Source organism: Garra rufa, chromosome 22, assembly GCF_049309525.1.
Source record: "Garra rufa chromosome 22, GarRuf1.0, whole genome shotgun sequence".
Lineage (NCBI taxonomy): Eukaryota > Metazoa > Chordata > Actinopteri > Cypriniformes > Cyprinidae > Garra > Garra rufa.
Genome location: NC_133382.1, coordinates 32,174,394 through 32,193,123, shown reverse-complemented (window position 1 = coordinate 32,193,123; position 18,730 = coordinate 32,174,394). Strand labels below are relative to the sequence as shown.

The 18,730-nt window shown below is 43.9% G+C and overlaps 1 protein-coding gene across 1 annotated transcript in view; it reads right to left on the bottom strand.

Annotated features, from left to right (window-relative positions):
• bahcc1b (BAH domain and coiled-coil containing 1b) overlaps positions 1–18,730 on the bottom strand; it is a 128,191-nt gene that overhangs the window by 26,273 nt on the left and 83,188 nt on the right. Inside the window, exons 4-13 of the mRNA XM_073828301.1 lie at positions 16,675–18,684; positions 16,049–16,163; positions 15,733–15,923; positions 15,384–15,542; positions 11,518–11,714; positions 10,627–10,984; positions 7,571–8,347; positions 2,420–2,574; positions 856–992; positions 389–496 (exon numbers count right to left, since the gene is read on the bottom strand). Of these exons, the coding sequence (XP_073684402.1) occupies positions 389–496; positions 856–992; positions 2,420–2,574; positions 7,571–8,347; positions 10,627–10,984; positions 11,518–11,714; positions 15,384–15,542; positions 15,733–15,923; positions 16,049–16,163; positions 16,675–18,684 (4,207 nt within the window). The remainder of the gene's footprint in view (positions 1–388; positions 497–855; positions 993–2,419; positions 2,575–7,570; positions 8,348–10,626; positions 10,985–11,517; positions 11,715–15,383; positions 15,543–15,732; positions 15,924–16,048; positions 16,164–16,674; positions 18,685–18,730) is intronic.

The window sequence follows — 18,730 nt, the reverse complement described above, 5'->3', positions numbered from 1 at the left end:
TTTTTTTTTTTTGCATCCTCAAATCTCAACATTGTCCAATTCTAACAATCATATATAAATTGAAAGTATATTTATTCAGCTTTCAAATGATATATAAATCTCAATTAAAAAAAAATGTTGTTGTCCAGGGTCACATATGGCTCTCTGTCACTTAAATATATATATTTTTTATCATTTACCAGGGTTACATCGCAAGTCTGACTTCTTAGAAATTTAACAGCATAGTTTGAGGTGTCGTTACATTTAACAAAAAAACAGCAAATCCATGACCTTTCTTCTATCAAGGAAAGTTTCTGCAAGTCAGTTGTACTGCATTTCAGGAATTTGGCCCTCACAAACATGTAGAAACTGTAAGTACCGTGAAACAAGTACAAAAGAAACCACTCACTTGACTTTTTTAGGGCCATCGGTGGGAATTGGGGGTGCTGAGGTGGACTTGCGCTTCCGTGGCCTTCCAGGTCCTCGGCGAGCCGGACTGCGTGAGGTCTCTTCTTTCCTGTAAACACACAAACACGCGCACACACACAGCCTGTCAATCACTCTAATTCACATTAACGATGTTGAATGGAACGAAACACTAAGCCATCCTAATTGTGAGAGTGGACTAGAGGAAAGACTTAAGCACAGCTCAGGCTTATGCAAAGAGGGCTCAGCACACACTGGGTGGTCTCAGCAGAGCGTTGTGAAGAGACATAGAAAGAGCTAGAGAGAGACTGTTGAGAGTGTATGTGCCGGAGGATCGAAGAGAGTTCGATCTCTCCGTGCGTGTCTGTGTAAATGGGTTTTGAAAGGTGTGCGGAGTGCATTTATATGTGGAGGGTGTGTATTTGTGAAAGTGGTCTGTGGTTTGCTCACTGGTGGTCATGTTTTCTCTGTAGCTTGGCCAGCTCCCTCTGTTTTTCCTTGTAACGCCGCTGCAGTTCTGCCAGCCGCACACGCATTGCTAGCTCCTCCCGGTCCAGCGTTTCCATGGTAGCCTTAACAGGACACACCTACACATGGAACGAATAATCTCTAGTGAGTTTAGAGTATCTAAATGACAATGTCAACATTGTGCCGCCTTGTATGATTGTCTTTCTTCTGCAGAACACAAATGGAGATATTTTGAATAACGTTCACAATGCTCTTTTCCATACAGTGATTGATCTTTAAAGGAATAGTTCACCTAAAAATGAAAATCCTGTCATTGAAGGCTCAGAAAGGTAGTAAGGACAACAATAAAATAGTCCATGTGACATCAGTGGTTTAACCTTAATTTTATAAAGCTACAAGAATACTCTTTGTGTGCAAAGAAAACAAAAATAACAACTTTTCTGCCACATGGCCTTGAACAAGGTTGTTACGTGCTGTCTTTGCAGGGTCAGAAAGCTCTCAGACTTCATCAAAATATTGTAATTTGTGTTCTGAAGATGAACGAAGGTCTTACGGGTTTGGAATGACATGAGGGTGAGTAATTAATGACAGTTTAGGAAAATGATTGGTACATGTGTTCTGTAAATAAAATAAAAAAAAGAATATACAGTTGAAACCAGAAGAAAAATCCTTCAGGATCCCCACAGATTTGTTGGATTTTCAGCATTATTTTGTGTTTGAATCCTTTCCAACAATGACAGTATGATTTTGAGATCCATCTTTTCACACTGAGGACAACTGAGGGACTCATATGCAACTATAACAGAAGGTTTAAATGATCACTGATGCTTCAGAAGGAAAAATGATGCATTAAGAGCCAGGGATGTAAACTTTTGAAAAGATTGAAGATGTGTACATTTTTCTTTTTTTTTTTTTTTCTAAATATCATTTATTTATTACTGCCCTTCAGAAGCTACAGAAGATACTTAAATGTTTTCCAGAAGACCACATAATGTAAATTTATCTTCAAATTAAAAAAGTTTTCACCCTCCGGCCCTGAATGCATCGTGCTTCCTTCAGAAGCATCGGTAAGCTTTTGAACCTTCTGTAATAGTCCCTCAGTTGTCCTCAGTGTGAAAAAATGTATCTCAAAATCATAGTCATTGTTGAAAAGGGTTCAAATACATAAAACCAAAAAAATTGTGGGACCTGAAGGATTTTACTGAAGAACAGCAGGCAGTTTAACTGTTCAGGACAAACGAGGGACTCATGAACAACTATCACTAAACAAAAAAACCCATAGCTGTTTATTATTTAAGTAATAGAATCAAGTGTATGTAAACTTTTGAACAGGGTCACTTTTTATAAATTCAACTATTATTTTCTCTTGTGGACTATATGTAAATGTCTTTTATGTGAAATATCTTTTTTAAGGTCAGTACTAAATAAAAAAACAACATGCAATTTGTATGATCCCTCTGATTTTGGTAAAATAATTAACATTCTAAAGATTCTGCAAGGTATATGTAAACTTCTGGTTTAACAAATGAACATGAGTTACGTGTACCGGTTCGGTACGTGGCGTCCACTTGCACTTCCTGCGCAGATTGAGGATTCTGCGAAGGGGTGGAGTTGAGTCTTCTGGTATGGGTGGGGCCAGTTCCAAGGCCCGGGCGGCAGCTAGGGTTGCCAAACTTTGGAGGTCAAAGGTCAGCATATCGTCTTCTACACAGAATGAAAAAAAGGGAATTCATCATCTGATCTTACAATGACAGAGAAGAATATACAAGAAGACATCCATCTAGTATGGGAAGTCCTATCCTGTTCATAGAAGGTCAACATCCTGCAGAGCCTAGGAAGCTTCTAATAATCCTGAAGACCTTGATTAACCCAAAAAATTAAAATTGTGTCATCATTTACTGATTTTACATGTCGTTACAAACCTGTATGATTTGAATTTTTCTGTAGAACACAAAAGAATATATTTTGAAAAATGGGGAAAAAACAGACATTTTTCAAAATATCTTCTTTGCTGTTCCATGTGGGTAAGTAAATGATGACAGAATGCTAATTTCTGGGTTAACTATTCCCATGTGGTCACATGTTTTTGACCCTTTTCAAATGTGGTTTAAGTGATGGACCCTGTTTACACCTGAGACAGATGTTAATATCAGGTGTAAACAAGGGCCTCTGTCTCTCCATGTATATTCAAAAGTGACCGAGCAAAACCGACATCCAGCCTGTCCCAGAAGATGCGAGCGGAAAAACCTGTGAAGGAGCAAAAATAAAAAGACAGTGGAAGAGAGAGAGAGAGAGAGAGAGAGAGAGAGAGAGAGAGAGAGAGAAAGAGGAAAGCCTCAAACGGTACAAAGCCGCCTCTAAGCACGCCGCTGTTTCCTGACAGCACTTTGTGCTTTCAGAGGCTGAATGAGCAATGATGATAGCTATTAACCAGAGAGCTTATCTCTGTACATGAGGCTTAGATGCCAGGAGCCATGTTACAGAGCGAAAGAGAGAGAGAGAGAGAGAGAGAGAGAGAGAGAGATGAAGAAGGGCGAATTCTCAACATTTATCACTGTCATTAGGGCAGGCCACATGCTCAGTCTCCACTCAGCCAATGAGGCTTGAATATTCATGACAGCCAAAGCTGGCCTGGGGATACTGAGAAGACTCCATGAGTGTGTGTATGTGTGAGCGGCTGTGTCTGTGTTAGCGGGCATCCACGGCTCGCTATTTTGTTGCGTCATGGCGAGGCAGGGGCACAGTATGGGATCGGCGAGGAGAGAGACTGAATGAGGGGGGAAAGAGGGAGGGAGGGGAGACAGGCAATAAGAAGTAAAGTGTTTATTGAGCTATCTATTTATTCGCAAACATCCCCTCATTACTAACATGGAAAGAATCCAATTTTCTCCTCCGAGGGGAAATGCATGGTGCACGAGCAGACCTGCGCGCAGAGGGCAGAGAGCAGGAGGAGATCAAATCTGAACGAGAGGACAGGAGAAGTGGGGGGAGAGAACTGTAAAGCTCACATAAAACTGCCAGAGCATATTTTACCACAATATTATTCATTTTTGTATTAGAAAATAAAGCAAATTTTTAGGATCATTAGATCAGGTGTCCTGCGACATTTTTATATGTGACCCTGGACCACAAAACCAGTCTTAAGTCGCTGGGGTATATTTGTAGCATTAGCCAAAAATACATTGCATGGGTCAAAATTTTTGATTTTTCTTTTATGCCAAAAATCATTAAGAAATTAAGTAAAGTTCATGTTCCATGAAGATTTTTTGTAAAATTCCTACTGTAAATGTATCAAAATGTAATTTTTGATTTGTAATATGCATTGTTAAGAACCTAATTTGGACAACTTTAAAGGTGATTTTCTCAGTCTTTTTTGATTTTTTTTGCATCCTCAGCTTTCATATGATGTATAAATCTCAGTTTTGTCAAATTTAACCTTATGACTGAAAATAACTTAAATTAAAATAACTATTTTTTTAACAAATGTTTAAAAATAGTCCTAAAAGGCTTAATTTTAGAAATTAGTTTGTTTGTTTCCTTCTTTTTGTGTTTCCTTCTCTGAGATTCGCCTAAAAAGGGTAGAAGACAACTTGTACAGGCTTTAAAAGAATTATAGCCGCATGAAGGAAATCTCTCAGCTGAAACGGAAAGTAAGAAAGACAAGTGAACAGAAAGAAAGACAAGATGAGGAAGACTGGATTATGGTGGTCTGGGATGGTCTTCAGTTTCCCACCTGGCTGAAATCATCGTGCCACTTTTAGCCCTGTGGTGGTCTTTTTGAAATCGATGCCCATCGGCCTGCCGTAATAAGGCTCGTGGGGGCTGGAGCTACGAAACGGCACACGGATACAGTGATAGCATGAAAGCAAGACGTGTAAGAGGGATGGAAAAGCTGAGACTCAAAAAAGAAATGAAAATGAGAGAGGGAAGGAGAGAAGACAGATAATGCTCTCTGAGAGCATTTAGCCTAGAGATCTGTGGTAAAAAAAAAAAAAGAGCGGGAACGCTGTGGTATCACTGACCAATCGATAACAACTACCAACAATACTTCAAAGAACCTCTCAAAATCTATATAATTTTATCACACGTTATTTGTCCGTACTTCACAATGCCCATAACACCGCAAGGAATGTTAGCAGAGCGCCTGAGACGTCTGCCATAGATAAGAAAGCTTGAAATCAAATCTGTAAATCACTGAAGAGTAAACCCAATCGCATATGAAATCTTTAGCTGGCGAGAGACCGGGTCCTGACAGCCCGCACGGCCGCCTCACCTCCAGTTCTTTAATAATTCAGCGGCGGGCGTGTTTATTGATGACTTCTTCCCCGCTGCAAAGAGCTTCATCATATTCTCTTATTAGTCCCTTTAGTACAGCTTGCTTAGACAAGAATTACACAGCAGATTACATCCCTATTTTAATACGGGTGGAAAACACACACACACACACACACACACCAGCTAAATCGACGCACGCCGCCAAATGCGGTTAGATTTTTTTCCCCCACGTAGTGCGAGCGTCGGGGATTTCTCAGCTGCTAGAGGATGCTGGCATAAATAAAAACATCCTTTGGCAGGGAGACCCTAAACGGTCCCTGGAAAAGCAACAAGCCTTTAAAACAGCGCTCACAACAATGGGGCCTAATTAGCCGACAAAAACGCTGTCGTCCTGAGAGGAAAAAGATCAGCTGTTTTTACTATTTCATCAACTTCGCACTGAGGGACTCGGAAAGCTGTGGGAAAGCGCCGAGGCTTTTTTCCATCTAAAATGAGGCTTATAAAAGTGATCAAACAGGTTTGAGGAGCAGGGGCAGGGGAGCCGTCCCTCAGGATGAGTGAGTGGACACAGTCCAATCCGGCGGACCCGGGGGAAACTAGCTATCATTAGAGCTGCCTTTTAAGACAGGCTAAAGCCCTTTAAAAACACGGCCCCCTCCTCACCGCTCCGTCTTAGTCTGTCCCACAGGAAGTGCTGAACCCCAAAAGGCCGGGGAGCATTTGATCTGTAGGCAGGAAAAGAAGGCAAGAGTGCGAGCTTGTGCGCAGTTGAGCGAGCGAGTGTGTGTGTTCCTATGAAAGTGGAAAGCTGGATGGTCAGCTGAGAGTTAGCATTTGTGTGTATTTCGCTGTGTCTCTGCACGTATTGTCGAGATGGTGGTATGGGGGGGAGGCTTTGTTATCTTTCCTTCACACAAAGCCTGGAGATCTGGCTAGGCTGAAAACCCTATTTTTTGCACCTCTTTTTGTGAGGAGAGAAAAAACAAAATGAAAGCCTCTGTCGTGGTCTTCCCCTGCCGCCTGAATCACAGCGCTACAAGACCGTTCATGCAAATCACTGATGAGGAATTAAATCATGTGTGTGATTGGGTGTGCTTTCTATTGTGATAAGGAAGAACAGAACGGCTGTTTCTCTGTCTTTTTAACTACCTTTTGTAAACCTGTAGGTGTTGGAAATGGTACAAGATGGACAGTCTTCTGAAAATCGATGTGGTGTTGGTGTGTATTGGGAAGGATGTAACCAAATGAGATCAGGGTGCACAAAGAGAGTCACAACAAAAGGTTGGAAGTGTTTTAAAAGTACTTGTAAGTGCGTATGTAGAAAGTCTTTAAGTACAGTGGTGGCCAAAATTATTAGAACACTAGCATTTTCACCACTAAAAAATGGTTTTAAGTCAATTATTTCTCTTTTGATGGAGTGTGTCAGTAGGAAATATCAGTTTACATTTCCAAGCACTCATTGTGCCATTAATTGTAATAATCCAGTGAGATTTTTATTTGCACAAGGAGTCTGACAACAGCCAGTGCTTTACACAGATATCTGATCTCATCATCATCCAGTCTGTTTGGAAAGACATGAAGAAACAGAACAAACTGAGACAGACTAAATCTAGAAGACTTGTGGAAATGTCTCCAGGATGCTTCAAGAAGATGCTACCTGCAAAGCTACAGTACTGTTAAAAGTTTTAGGCACTTGTGTAAAAATGCTGTGAAAGGAGGATGCGATTAAAGCAGTTTTTGCCCTAGGTGCACTTGTGCATAGTTTTTCAGGTAGCTTTGCAGGTAGGTTTCTTGAAGCTTCTTGGAGATGTTCCCACAGTTCTTCTGGATTTAGTCTGTTTCAGTTTGTTTTGTTTCTTTATGTTATTCCAGACAGACTGGATGATGGTGAGATCAGATCTCTGGCTGTTGTCAGACTCCATGTGCAAACAAAAATCTCACTAGATTATTACAATAATGGCAAAATGAATGTTTGGAAATGTAAACCGATATTTTGTATTGACACACTACAGCAAAAGATAGAAATGATCATGGTCATTTTTTAGCTTGTGAAAAAATTGTGTTCTAATAGTTTTGGCCACCATGTATATTTCAGCACATTCAATACAGCATATCTACTAGTGATCTTATCATGAACGATTCATCTGTTCATATGTTAATTTTTGCAAATATTGTCCTATCCTAACAAACCATACATCAATGGAAAGCTTATTTATTCAGCTTCCATTGACATATAAATCTCAATTTTAAAAAATGGACCCTTATGACTGATTTTGTGGTCCAGGGTCACAAATATGCCCCATTCCAGTTTCTTTACAAAAATAGGCATCCCCTGAAAGCCTGAAAACCGCACACAGAATGAAAACAGTAAGAAATTAGGTAATCTGAATATTGTGGGGCACATGTGTATGTTCATCCTTACCTCTGTTCTCTTCAGTGTTGTTCCTCTGCTGTTGGGATCGCTCCAGCTCCGCCAGTTCACTCAGTAACTCAATACCATAATTTGGGACCACTGCGTTCCCAGACACAGCCGCAGGGGCCGCCATACAGGCATCTCGAGTGGCACACAGCGCTGCTGCGATGAGCAGCTCCAAGCTCCAAATGCAGCTCCCAGGGTACTGGTTCCCCAGAGCAGAGGGCACGGGGCAGGCGGAGAAAGGTGGCGAGGGTGAGCCAATGGGTGACGTGCACTCATCCTCAGCGGTCCTCTCTGAATCCTGCTCGGTAGGTTCCACAGACAGAGAATCCTGGGTGGTTGTCACAGCTGAGTCTTGTAGCTCCTCAACCTGCTCCTTGGTGTCTTCTGCTGCTGCTGGACCTTCTGTTGCACTTGCCTGGGAGTTGGGGATCATCGTGGCTCCATCCAGATGGGGGTCCGCTATGGTAGAGTCAGTAACGGGGCAAAGGGAAGTTTGTGCAAGAGTGGCATCCACCTGTCCTTCATCCACCTGTTCGTCCGCTTCTATTACTCCTCCCTCATCCTCTACCTCCTGGGAAGTTCTAGTAGGAGAACCCACTGTAGACTGGCACACAGGCTCCTCCCCTTTGGGAGAAAGGGGGTGAGGCTGGGGTGCAGGTTCAGTGGGTTCCGCTTGCTCCGCCTCCAAGTCTGCATGCTCGGCCAATTGGACTTCTTGAGGGGAGGGGCCACCTTTGTAGCCCATGGCGATGGCGGGGTAAGTGTAGCCAGGAGGGAGATCTATAAGAAAAAATGGGAATAAAACTGATTGAGTGTTTCCATAAACACTGATGTTGGTTTGGGCTCCTCAACCTTGTTTGAAGTCACTCTATTACAAGCATAAAGATTTAACTGCTCCTGAAACACACTTCAGCGCACAGCGAACCAGCAAGCCATTACCATTCATTTGTAATACACATCACAATATGACCTTGTCAGTTAAGGGGCACGGCCCCCTGCCGCTGAAGTGCAGAGAGGGGTGATATATATGCTGTATACAGAAGCATTAGCGACAATGTGTACCATTCGCTGCGTTTATCTAGTATAACTCACACACATAATGGAGCTGGCGCCATAAAGGCTATGGCGCAGGCATGAGCGAATTTTCCATGAATATTGAATTATGTTCAAGTTGTTATGGATGCAGTGTGTGCGAGAGAGAGAAAGAGTGCACGGAGGAATGTTTGTGTATAAATTAGTCTTTAAGTGAGAGTGTGTATTCGTCTCGTCCGCCACGCGAGCGAAAACGATTGCACGGGGAACGTCGCTTGCATGAAAGAGCGAGAGCGTGTGTGTCTCTATGAGATCTGCAGCATAGCCTGGTATATTGATGACAGCATGGTGTCTGGGTGTGATTGCACAGCCAGCCCTGTCACCTCAGCGCTGTATTATTGATGGTATCCATCCGCCAGATGAATGCGTATCCCTCCGCCAGCCAGCACTCAAGGACCTCTGAAGGATAAGAGAGGCCCTGTCTGCTGTCTCACTGACCTCCCTACTGTTTTCTGTCTGTCTCTCTCGCACCTACGCCGTACGGCAAGCCGCTCCCTACGGCGTCTACGCTTTCTTGCACATACAAACTTGTCACAAATGGATACAATGGTGCAAAGACACAAACACAAAGTGAAAAGTCAGCGCCTACACTTCCATTCGCATTAACAGGCTGATTGTCTTCGGTAATCAAAGGGCAACAAGTCCTTCAAAGGCCCTGTGTATCTTATCTGAAGCAAAATATCTCTCTCTTCTGTTCACTGTCCCTGCGGTCAGGGTCTTTTTTTTCTATTCGGCCATCTCCTCTCTTCTTTTTTCCCTCTCTCCTTCACTTCACTCCCTCTCCCCCAGGGGTTTGTGGAGCCAGACACGATGGCAAGACCCTAACCTTGAGAATGAAATGAAATGTTCCAGCCTCTTTCCTCTAGTCGCTGTTTTTTTTTTCGGACTCAAATGCGAGGGCATTGGGATAGGAAGCGTGTAGAAAGCACTATAGTATTCTGGCTTTTATTCTTTTCAAATAAACCAATCCACTGCCTTTTTATCGTCAGACTCATGTTAGAATCAAATACTAAGCACGTACAGGGGCGTAGCAAACATTATTTTCACAATTTCAAAGTATGTCGTCCTCCATTTTTGTCCTCCATTATGTCCAAAAACGGTGCCAATAATTGTTCATATTTGTATGTAAATAATAGTGCTGTTCAAATAATTAATCTCGATTAACCGAATCCACAATAAAAGTTTTTGTTTATATAATATATGTGTGTGTACTGTGTATATTTATTATGTATATATAAAGACACACATATACAGTATATATTTTGAAAATATTCACAAGTATTTACATGTATATATTTATATTCATATAATTTACATTATATATAAATGTATTTAATATATAAACATAACATATTTTTCTTAAATATATACATTTGTTTTGGTGCTTTCAAATGTAAACATGGTTTGGCAAAAAAAAAAAATTAGTGCACCTTTAAATGTAAAGCAGCAAACTTATTGGCTGCATGCCACATTAACCATTCAGCTGTGAATTTTATCAGTTTGCATTAATGACCCATCAGATACACTGCTGTGAGTATTTAAGTCATACTGCAGCTGCACAAGTAGGAAATATAATAACCCATAGCAGATCTATACAGGTGGAGCTGTGCTTAAGTGGATGCTAACCAGCCATTTAAATGTAAAGCAGCAAGCTTATTGGCTGCATATGCAACATGAACCAATTAAGCTATGAATTTTATCAGTTTATGCATTAACAACCCATCAGTCTGCACCATCTAGAGTTTAATGACAGGACTTGGCATTAATATTAATGAGCCCAGCATACAAGGCTTGTAACGAGTCCTTACACTTTTCTACATCATTATATCATTATATATCATTTCTATATCCATGCCACATTATCAATCATACCCAAACTACATTTCTACAGGTAAACTACAAGTACATTAAACACATTCACCATTCGTCCTACTGAAATAACATGAATGCTGCCATTTTCCACTCACCAGGCTCCAGCGACTGAGGGTAGTCCTGTGGCGGCTGGCCCTCGCCCCTCTTGTCCTGGGACTCTGCAGGTTTTGGCAGGTGGTGGGGGGTGGCATGGGGGCTGAGCGCTGGGGAGCGAGGGGCAGCCACGGCCGGGCTGGGCTCAGGGCAAGGCGTGCAGGGTGTACTCTTGAGGTGGGACCGTGGGGCAGGTGAGCGACAGCAGGGCGAAAGACGAGAAGCGCAGCCCCCTGGGGATGAGGAGGAGGGGGGCGGTTTAGCGGAGGGGCCAACAGAGAAAGACTTAGTGTGCTTGGACGTAGAGCGGAGCTCAGACGATCCCTCAACCAGATCGATGGGGGGATCCTCAGGTTTCCTCTGCAAAAATAGAAACGAAGTTCAGAGACTGTATAACACAGCACACTACAGCAAAAGTGGGAAGTCAAACATCATGCATATCAACATTATTCCCAGTTTCCTCACAACCGAAATGCATTTATAGTGGAGCTAGTTATGATTCAGTCATCTCAGGTTTCTTGCGTAAGGACATGCACCAGGGACACAGTACAATGGGTGCTAATGATCCACCATACACTTGCATTCTGCTCTGCTTTCTTTGTAGAAAAGCAGTCAGATAAAAGCCTGAATCCTGCCCCGTTCCTGAGAAGAATCCCGCGCTTTCAAAACTTCCAACATTAAAATGCGCTTTGAAAATGAAAGCTGGCCGCTCTTTGGCTATAACTGCTATGAATTTCTGAGAGCAGGAATAACAGGCCTTTCACAACCTCGGGCGCCCTGGGTAGGCCTGCTGAAAGACGCCGGGCTTCTGTAGAGAAATAGCTGTTGGGAAATCACCTTGAGGGGTATGAGGAAACGTGGCTAACCATACGTACGTGCGCTTCAAGCGTTACCTGCGAGTGACTGTGTCTGTGCGCCAGCTCCATCGCCTGTGCCGCGCGGTGCTGCTGGTGCTGATGCTGCTGCAGCGCATACAGTTCCTGTTGCCGTAGAAACTGGGTGCGGGAATAGACAGCGGGATGCTGCATGTGTGAGGCGGGCCCTCGGGCTCCGTAAACAGGGGGCCACAGTCCCTGCTGCTCCATTACATCTACAGAGAGTGAGAGAGAGAAAGAGAAAGGAATGAGAAAAGAATGAACAAAGGTTTTTCTTTTGCCTCAAGGCAAGTCTCACTTATCGCTCTGAAGGCCTATCGATTTACGGCTATAAGATTCCACTCCTTTTCCATCCCTCTTTTCTTCCACTCGCTTTTTTCTTTCCAAAAGTCATCCTCCATCCCCAGGGCAAAAAAACCCCCTCACATTTCCACATATCTTTCCTCATCATGTAGCGCACTCAACCCGTGGGCAGAGAGAGAATGCAAACTGCCTCCTTTTTACATTTCCTGTCCCTTGCACTCACTGTTAGCCTGGTCATACCTCAACGGATTAACGCAAAACGACGGTCACCAGTGAGCTCACCAGCCACACTTGCCTGATCTCTGGCTCGCGCACGCTGCAGTGCCAGTCAAGACGATTCAGCGCTGCTGTCTCAAACTGTCACATGAATGTGGCTCCTCTGACAAGACCTTCCTGACAGCCTGCTGAGAGCGGGCAAGAAGGGTCTACTCCCAAATGGCTCACTCATTCACAAGAGCTAGGCTTGAGTTATTATGCCTGTAATAAGGGTTAGGTGATGGGTGTTGGCCTTAAAAAGGAGCACAGATGTTATACCCAGAGACAAACTCTTGAGGAGGGGAGACAGACGCGGAAACGTTAAGGTCACTGTTTCGGCCTCACAAGGCATGATGCATTTTGCATGCAAAAATGGCAAGCTTAAACTTAAAATAGCCAGTTCTGATTTGACTTAGTGATGCGAAATAACTGGTACAAGCAGCGTTTTTGTTTTGAGGATGAAATAAATCACTGGATTTGGCAATGCTTGCCGTCCAAAATAGTTTTGAATTTTGTTGGAGGCACTTAGTAGCAAGTTAATGGGATAGTTCAGCCAAAGATTAAAAATCTGCCATTATTATTTACTCACTCTCATGTTGTTCCAAACCAGTATGACTTTCTTTTGTGGAACACAAAGGAAGTTATTTCGAAGACATACAATGAAAAAAAACATTGAGTTTCATTATACAGACAAAAACAGTTCTTCAAACTGTCATCTGTTTTTGGAATGACATGAGCGTGAGTAAATGATGCCAGAACTTTCACTTTCATGTGAACTATCCCTTTAATTAGATAAGCTGAAATGTGGACCAGACTTCCAAAGTCTGCCTACGTGTGACTAGGCATCTCCCAGATGCACTTCTGTGCCATTTAATCACGAAGCGAGCAGGATATTTGAAAGGAGTCGGTCATTTCTGAAACGAGCTGATCAGATAGGAAGGATGGAGGAAGGGGGAGAGAGAGGGAGAGAGTGTGGAGGGATGAAGCGCAGCTGTGCAAAGCACTTAGTCTCAGCCTTGAGCCTCAGCCCACAGAAATTTCAACACAATATGTTTTTCTTTCAGCCATTCGGTTTTGCATGCTGCATATTCTCCGCCCCTCCTTCCCTGATGTATGGCAAGGACCTTTGTTTGGGAAAGATTACTGGGACAGGGTTATGTTTCCCTAGGGAGGGATCCAATGGATGCACTTCCCTTCTTTGTTGCGGAAAGGGGAGTGTGACGCTAAGGAGCAGAGAGCTAATTAAATTTCACAGCCAGTGTGGGGAGGAGGAATGCCGAACAGAGGCGCACAGCACAGGACAGCAGAGCACAGCACAATACTGCAAAAAGCCATGCGACGATGCGCCGCACAGCAAGGCACAGTATAATAGGGTGGAAAGACATTCAGAGATGCACAACAAATCAAAGCACAATGCCAGAACTGTGCAGACACGATAGCACAACCGAGCACAGCATGGCATGACAAGGCACAGCACAGTACAGTTTAAAACCATTAAAGAGATGCTAAGAATACCACATCCAAACTTTGCTCAGATGGCTTGGCGTATCAGAGAACGACACAACCTGCTGGCATGAGCAGATCCTAGATATTCCTTTGCTTTTAAAGTGCTTAATAACTTATTCCAAAATAAAATACATTGCCTTCATAATCTTTCTGAAAAATGTATCTACTGGAACTACTAACTAGGTCACTCTGGCTAATAAATAATGTTTTCCAACAGGCAAATACCAAAATTTCAGTATGTAACTCCACTTTCCATGTAGTGATGCATTATTATTAAACTTCAGTTTGAAACCCTGGACAGTCATAAGGGTTAATTTTTTAAAATTGAGATTTATACATCATCTAAAAGCTGAATAAATAAGCTTTCCACTGATGTATGGAAATCTTACAATGTTAGGAAAGAACAATATTTGGCCAAGATACAACTATTCGAAAATCTGGAATCTGAGGGTTAAAATAAAATCTAAATATTGAGAAAATCACCTTTAAAGTTGTCCAAAAGCAAATTCATAGCAATGCATATTATTTTTTGATATTATTTTTTGATATTATTATTTGTTTTGATATATTTACGGTAGGAAATTTGCAAAATATCTTCATGGAACACAATCTTTACCTATTATCCTAATGATTTTGGGATTTAAAACAAAAATCAATAATTTTGATGCATACAATGTCATTTTGCCCACTGCTACAAATATACCCGTGCTGCTTAAGACTGGTTTTGTGGTCCAGGGTCACATTTTGTCTAAATCAATTAAAAACAAAACAATAAAACCTAAAATCATTTGTTTTAACTGTAACAACTGTACAGTATAAAAAATGTATATTCATTCTGAGATTTGCTTAAGATTACATTTAACATTGTTATTAAATTATTAGTGCTTTTTCAAGATTTTAATTTAATTTTAAGTATGTATTAGATGACTGCAAAGGTCATCTAATGTAAAAGATAGAAGAAAAGAGCATGCACTATTAAATATGATACAGACCAATACTAATAAATCCATAATGTTGGCTAATAATGGATATATTGTGCTTCCTTACCGCAGAGCAACTGAAAAGTAACCATGCAAAACGAACAAAAGATAACAAAACAGTTTGATCCCTAAATTGTTATTTTTCCCTGTGCCCCTCACCTCCTCAGGTTCCACACATTGACGCAAAGGAGCCAAACTCCTAAAAACCCACCTGGGCCAATTCCGCTGCTGCGCGAACACTAACGTATTCATACAAATTTAATCTAAACCAACAGACCCTGAAACGTACACCCACACAGTGACTTTAGATCTCCATTTCTCTCGCTCGTGCACGCTTATCTATGCATACCCCCCCCTCCCCCCTCACACACTCAAAGTCAAATACGCAAGCTATCTACTTGAAATGATAATTTGTTTAAACAGTTTGAATAATTCCACTTTGCGCATTCAGAGTGTGCATTAGGGCCGCTTGTGAAACTGTTCCCATTAAGTCCATACTACAATGTGCTGTAAATGCCTGCTTGGCTTAGTGAAGCGTTTCACAATAATGATTACAGAATGATACAGGGGCAGAAGGGGATGAGATGGAACCATACAGAGGGGGAAGGGACAATAGACCCAAGAGGACGGAATCCAGAGATGAATTCCAGAACAGAACAAGTGGACAGAATGACCATGGATTAAATTGCAGTAACTGTCTGGATGTAAAAGGAAAAGTTCAGCCAAACATTAAATCTCTTTTATTTCTAGTCATTGATTGAACACAGATTCTTTAAAATCACCTTTTGTCTTTTAAACAACCAAGGTTAATTAAAATACTAGTATTTTAAGTTAAAGTACCAAGGTGATGGGTGGCAGGGTGGGCCGCTGGCTCGGTAGGCAATACCACCAGGGCGGTGGAAGGGTCCTGAGGCAGGGGCAAGACTGGCTGCAAGGGGCTGGGCATGGTTGCGGAGAAGCCGGGGGTCAAGTTCTGGTGCAATGCTGCATGACTGAGACCTGAACAGAGACATGGAAAGCTGCTTAATGATGAAAGATTTTGTCTTATGTTTCAATACTAATGGGCAATTCATTGATTATTTAGTAGGGTAAAACTAATTAACCAACACATGCAGAAATTTAACAAGACTGCGAAGTATATTGTAATCTAATATCATCAAAATGGTAAAAACAGATGGCATTTGCTTACCATAAGAGTGTCCCATCCAGAGGGAGGGACTTCCTGTCCGAGGCATCCAGTGATGATGGGCGGGGTGGGCGTGAGCAGATGGCTCAGTGCCTAATTGGCTACCGCCTGGCACAATAAGGTGTGAGGTCAAATCTCCATGGCAACTACTGGAGGGGTGGATCCTGGCAAAGTCAACTCTGTCTTTGTTTTCCCTGAGGGGAAGCCATCAAAATGGCACAATGTTACTCTTCAAGACATTAAAACTAGAGTGCTCATCCGGTTGGTTTTGGATTGTGGTAAATTCAATTGGAAACATCAATTTGACTAACAGCCATACCTGAGGAGGAGTTCTCGTTCTCTTTCGTATGAAGGCAGTCCAAGCTGTTCCTCACAGACTCTTTTCGTGTCTTCATCCACATCCCGCTCCAGCGGGTACATTGGGCGTCCAACACCTAACACATACAGTGTATTGTTAGCTATTGTTACTAATATACCTGTGATACTTAAGACTGGTTTTGATGTCCAGGGTCACATTTATTTGCCAGTTTCATTTATGCAGATGCCATTTATATTATTTTCAATCGAATGCTAAATCACACAAATAGGATAGCAAGATACTGCCTGAAAAAATAGCATTTTCAGATATCAGACACAGGTAAGGTGGTACAGCTGGGTGATAGCTACTCAGCATTTTAAACAGGTGGCTATATGAGTATATGAGCAATTTGGCAGTCACGTTAACACCTAAAAATACCCAAACTGGCATGGTTATGCCTACAAAATATCAAATGTTGACAAGTTTTTTGGATTAACAACCAAAAATGTCTTGTTTGTGACCATGTCTTGTTTTGAAGACATATGAAGTTTTCAAAAGTTCGTCAAGTATATCCAGTGAACTGAAAATTCATATATAGCTTGTTAGAACACAGACAAACACCAGATCTCCCATTGAGAGTCGCTTACCCTTCATGCTGGGCATCACTCTGCTATGGTGGCTGTGGGTGGGATGCCCGTCTGGCAGGCGGCACAGGGGCTCTCTCTGCCTGGCAACGGCCACCGCTATCCCTACAGGGGGCTGTCGCACCTCTCCCTCCCCCTGAGCATCCCCTGAGTCCTTGCCTGCCCGCTCCGAGCGCTCATTCTCCCCAGATGACGAGGCTCTCCTGGGGGGCAGGGTCTGCTTCACCTCCTGTAGAGCACAGCTCGAACCGCTTCCACTTTTGTCGTTTCTCTCGTTCCTCTCGCTCCTCTCTCCAGTAACTGCCCCCTGCTTGAGGCAGCCCAAGCCACCAAACGGGCTCTTCTGAGAGAACAGCAGTGGTTGCTGGCTGCTATACTTCATCAGACTCCTCATGGCATTGCTTTCAGGTCCCTGGGGGCCCAGTGTGGCCTCCTGTGGAGCAGTTAGAGGGGGAAGAGGCCCTTGGTCCCCATGTGAAGCCTGGGAAGCAGCACCAAGAGAGTTGTAAGCCTTGTGTGGTTCTTCATCCGGTCGACTCGAGTGTCCTCGCACCTCCCAGGAGGGATGAGCGCCGGTCTGATGCCCGCTGTATCCCTGTGATGTCGACTCCATGTCTATCTTCCTCTTGTCTTGTGTGCCGTTGCCAGGCTCCAACTCTGGACCCTGTCCACCAGTGCTAGCCCTGTTACTGTGCTGCTGATGACGTATCCGTGCAACTCTCTGACTGTTCCTCTGAAGAGTACAGTCAACATCTGTGGCACCTTTACCTTCGGATGACGCCCTGTTTGACGGACCTGAGTGGGAACAGTCCCGAAAAGGTGGAGTGCTGGCATAAATGATACTTTTAGCTTGGTGGCCACCCTTTGTCCCCTGTGGCAGAGAGGGACGGAAGGCATCAGATTCCTCACTGCTGTCCAAGCTACACGAACGAGCCGAGTGGGGATGCTGATTCTGACTGTGCTGAACCTCGTTTGTGCGTGAATGGGGGCCCGGGGGCCAGTCTGGGCTCTTGTCTGCTTTGCCATATGCGTGTTGCTGCTGGGAAGATTTTCTTTGGCAGCTACTCGGAGGAGGCAGTAGGGTAGCTGCTCGACTTCCACTGCTACTCCTCTCCGGAGTTTTCGTTTCTTTCCCGGCGCTGCCCCCGACTGCGACCATCCCACCTCCCACACCTCGACAGTGAGGGTTCCCCAGCTGGAATGGTCCACTGGTTTTGTCTCCCTGTGGCCCCACAGAGGGCACAAAGGTAGGCCCCGTCACCTCAGAATCCCAGCCAAGGCTCTTTTCCTGAGCAGTGGGCATGGTTAGTGGAGCAGGGGGTGGTGGGCAGAAAAGATCAGGGTGGGGATGATGAGGATGGTGATGGTGTGGATGACTCGGGTGCAGCCAGGATCCTCCCACGGCAGAGCCTAGGCCCAGGGGAGGGGGCATGGAGTAGGGCACTGCGTGGGCATGGCCCAACATAGCACTGTGGCGAAGACAGTCCGAGGGTGGCTCGCTAATTCGCATCTCTCCACTGACCCCCTCCTTGCAACAGTTAATGTCTACGCTTGTCTGCCGAAGAGTCCCCAGACCAGAGGCCCCCGGTCCCACACAACTGGGCAGGGAGCCCCTGGTGGTGGCCCCTGGATCAGAGCCATTCTGGGTCTTGGTGCTAAGCTGGCAGGAACTAAGGTGCTTGGGGTCGTCTTTGTGCCGGAAGTCTTCTTCTAGGCCTTGAGGGTGGTGCTGAGGATGGTGCTGATGCTGGTGGTGAAGGGTGGGAGGACCATGATGTTGCCGATCCTGCTTGGACTCTTGTTTACTTCTTTCTTTTTCTTTTCCTCCGGGTGCTACTCTTCGCTCCGCTACACCCATCTCTTTGGAGCTCTTTTGGGAAGCTGTGCTCCCAGGCTCCCTCTCACGACTGCAGGAGTCCAGCGGGTGGCCAGGGGCGGTCCTAGATAGCGGTGGGAGGCTGTGATTTGCGGTGAGAAGGTGGGGCTGCGACGGGAGGCTTCGTAGATAGAAATCTTTGGAAAGAAACGCATTTAGACAAATACTTTTGCATAGTCTGTT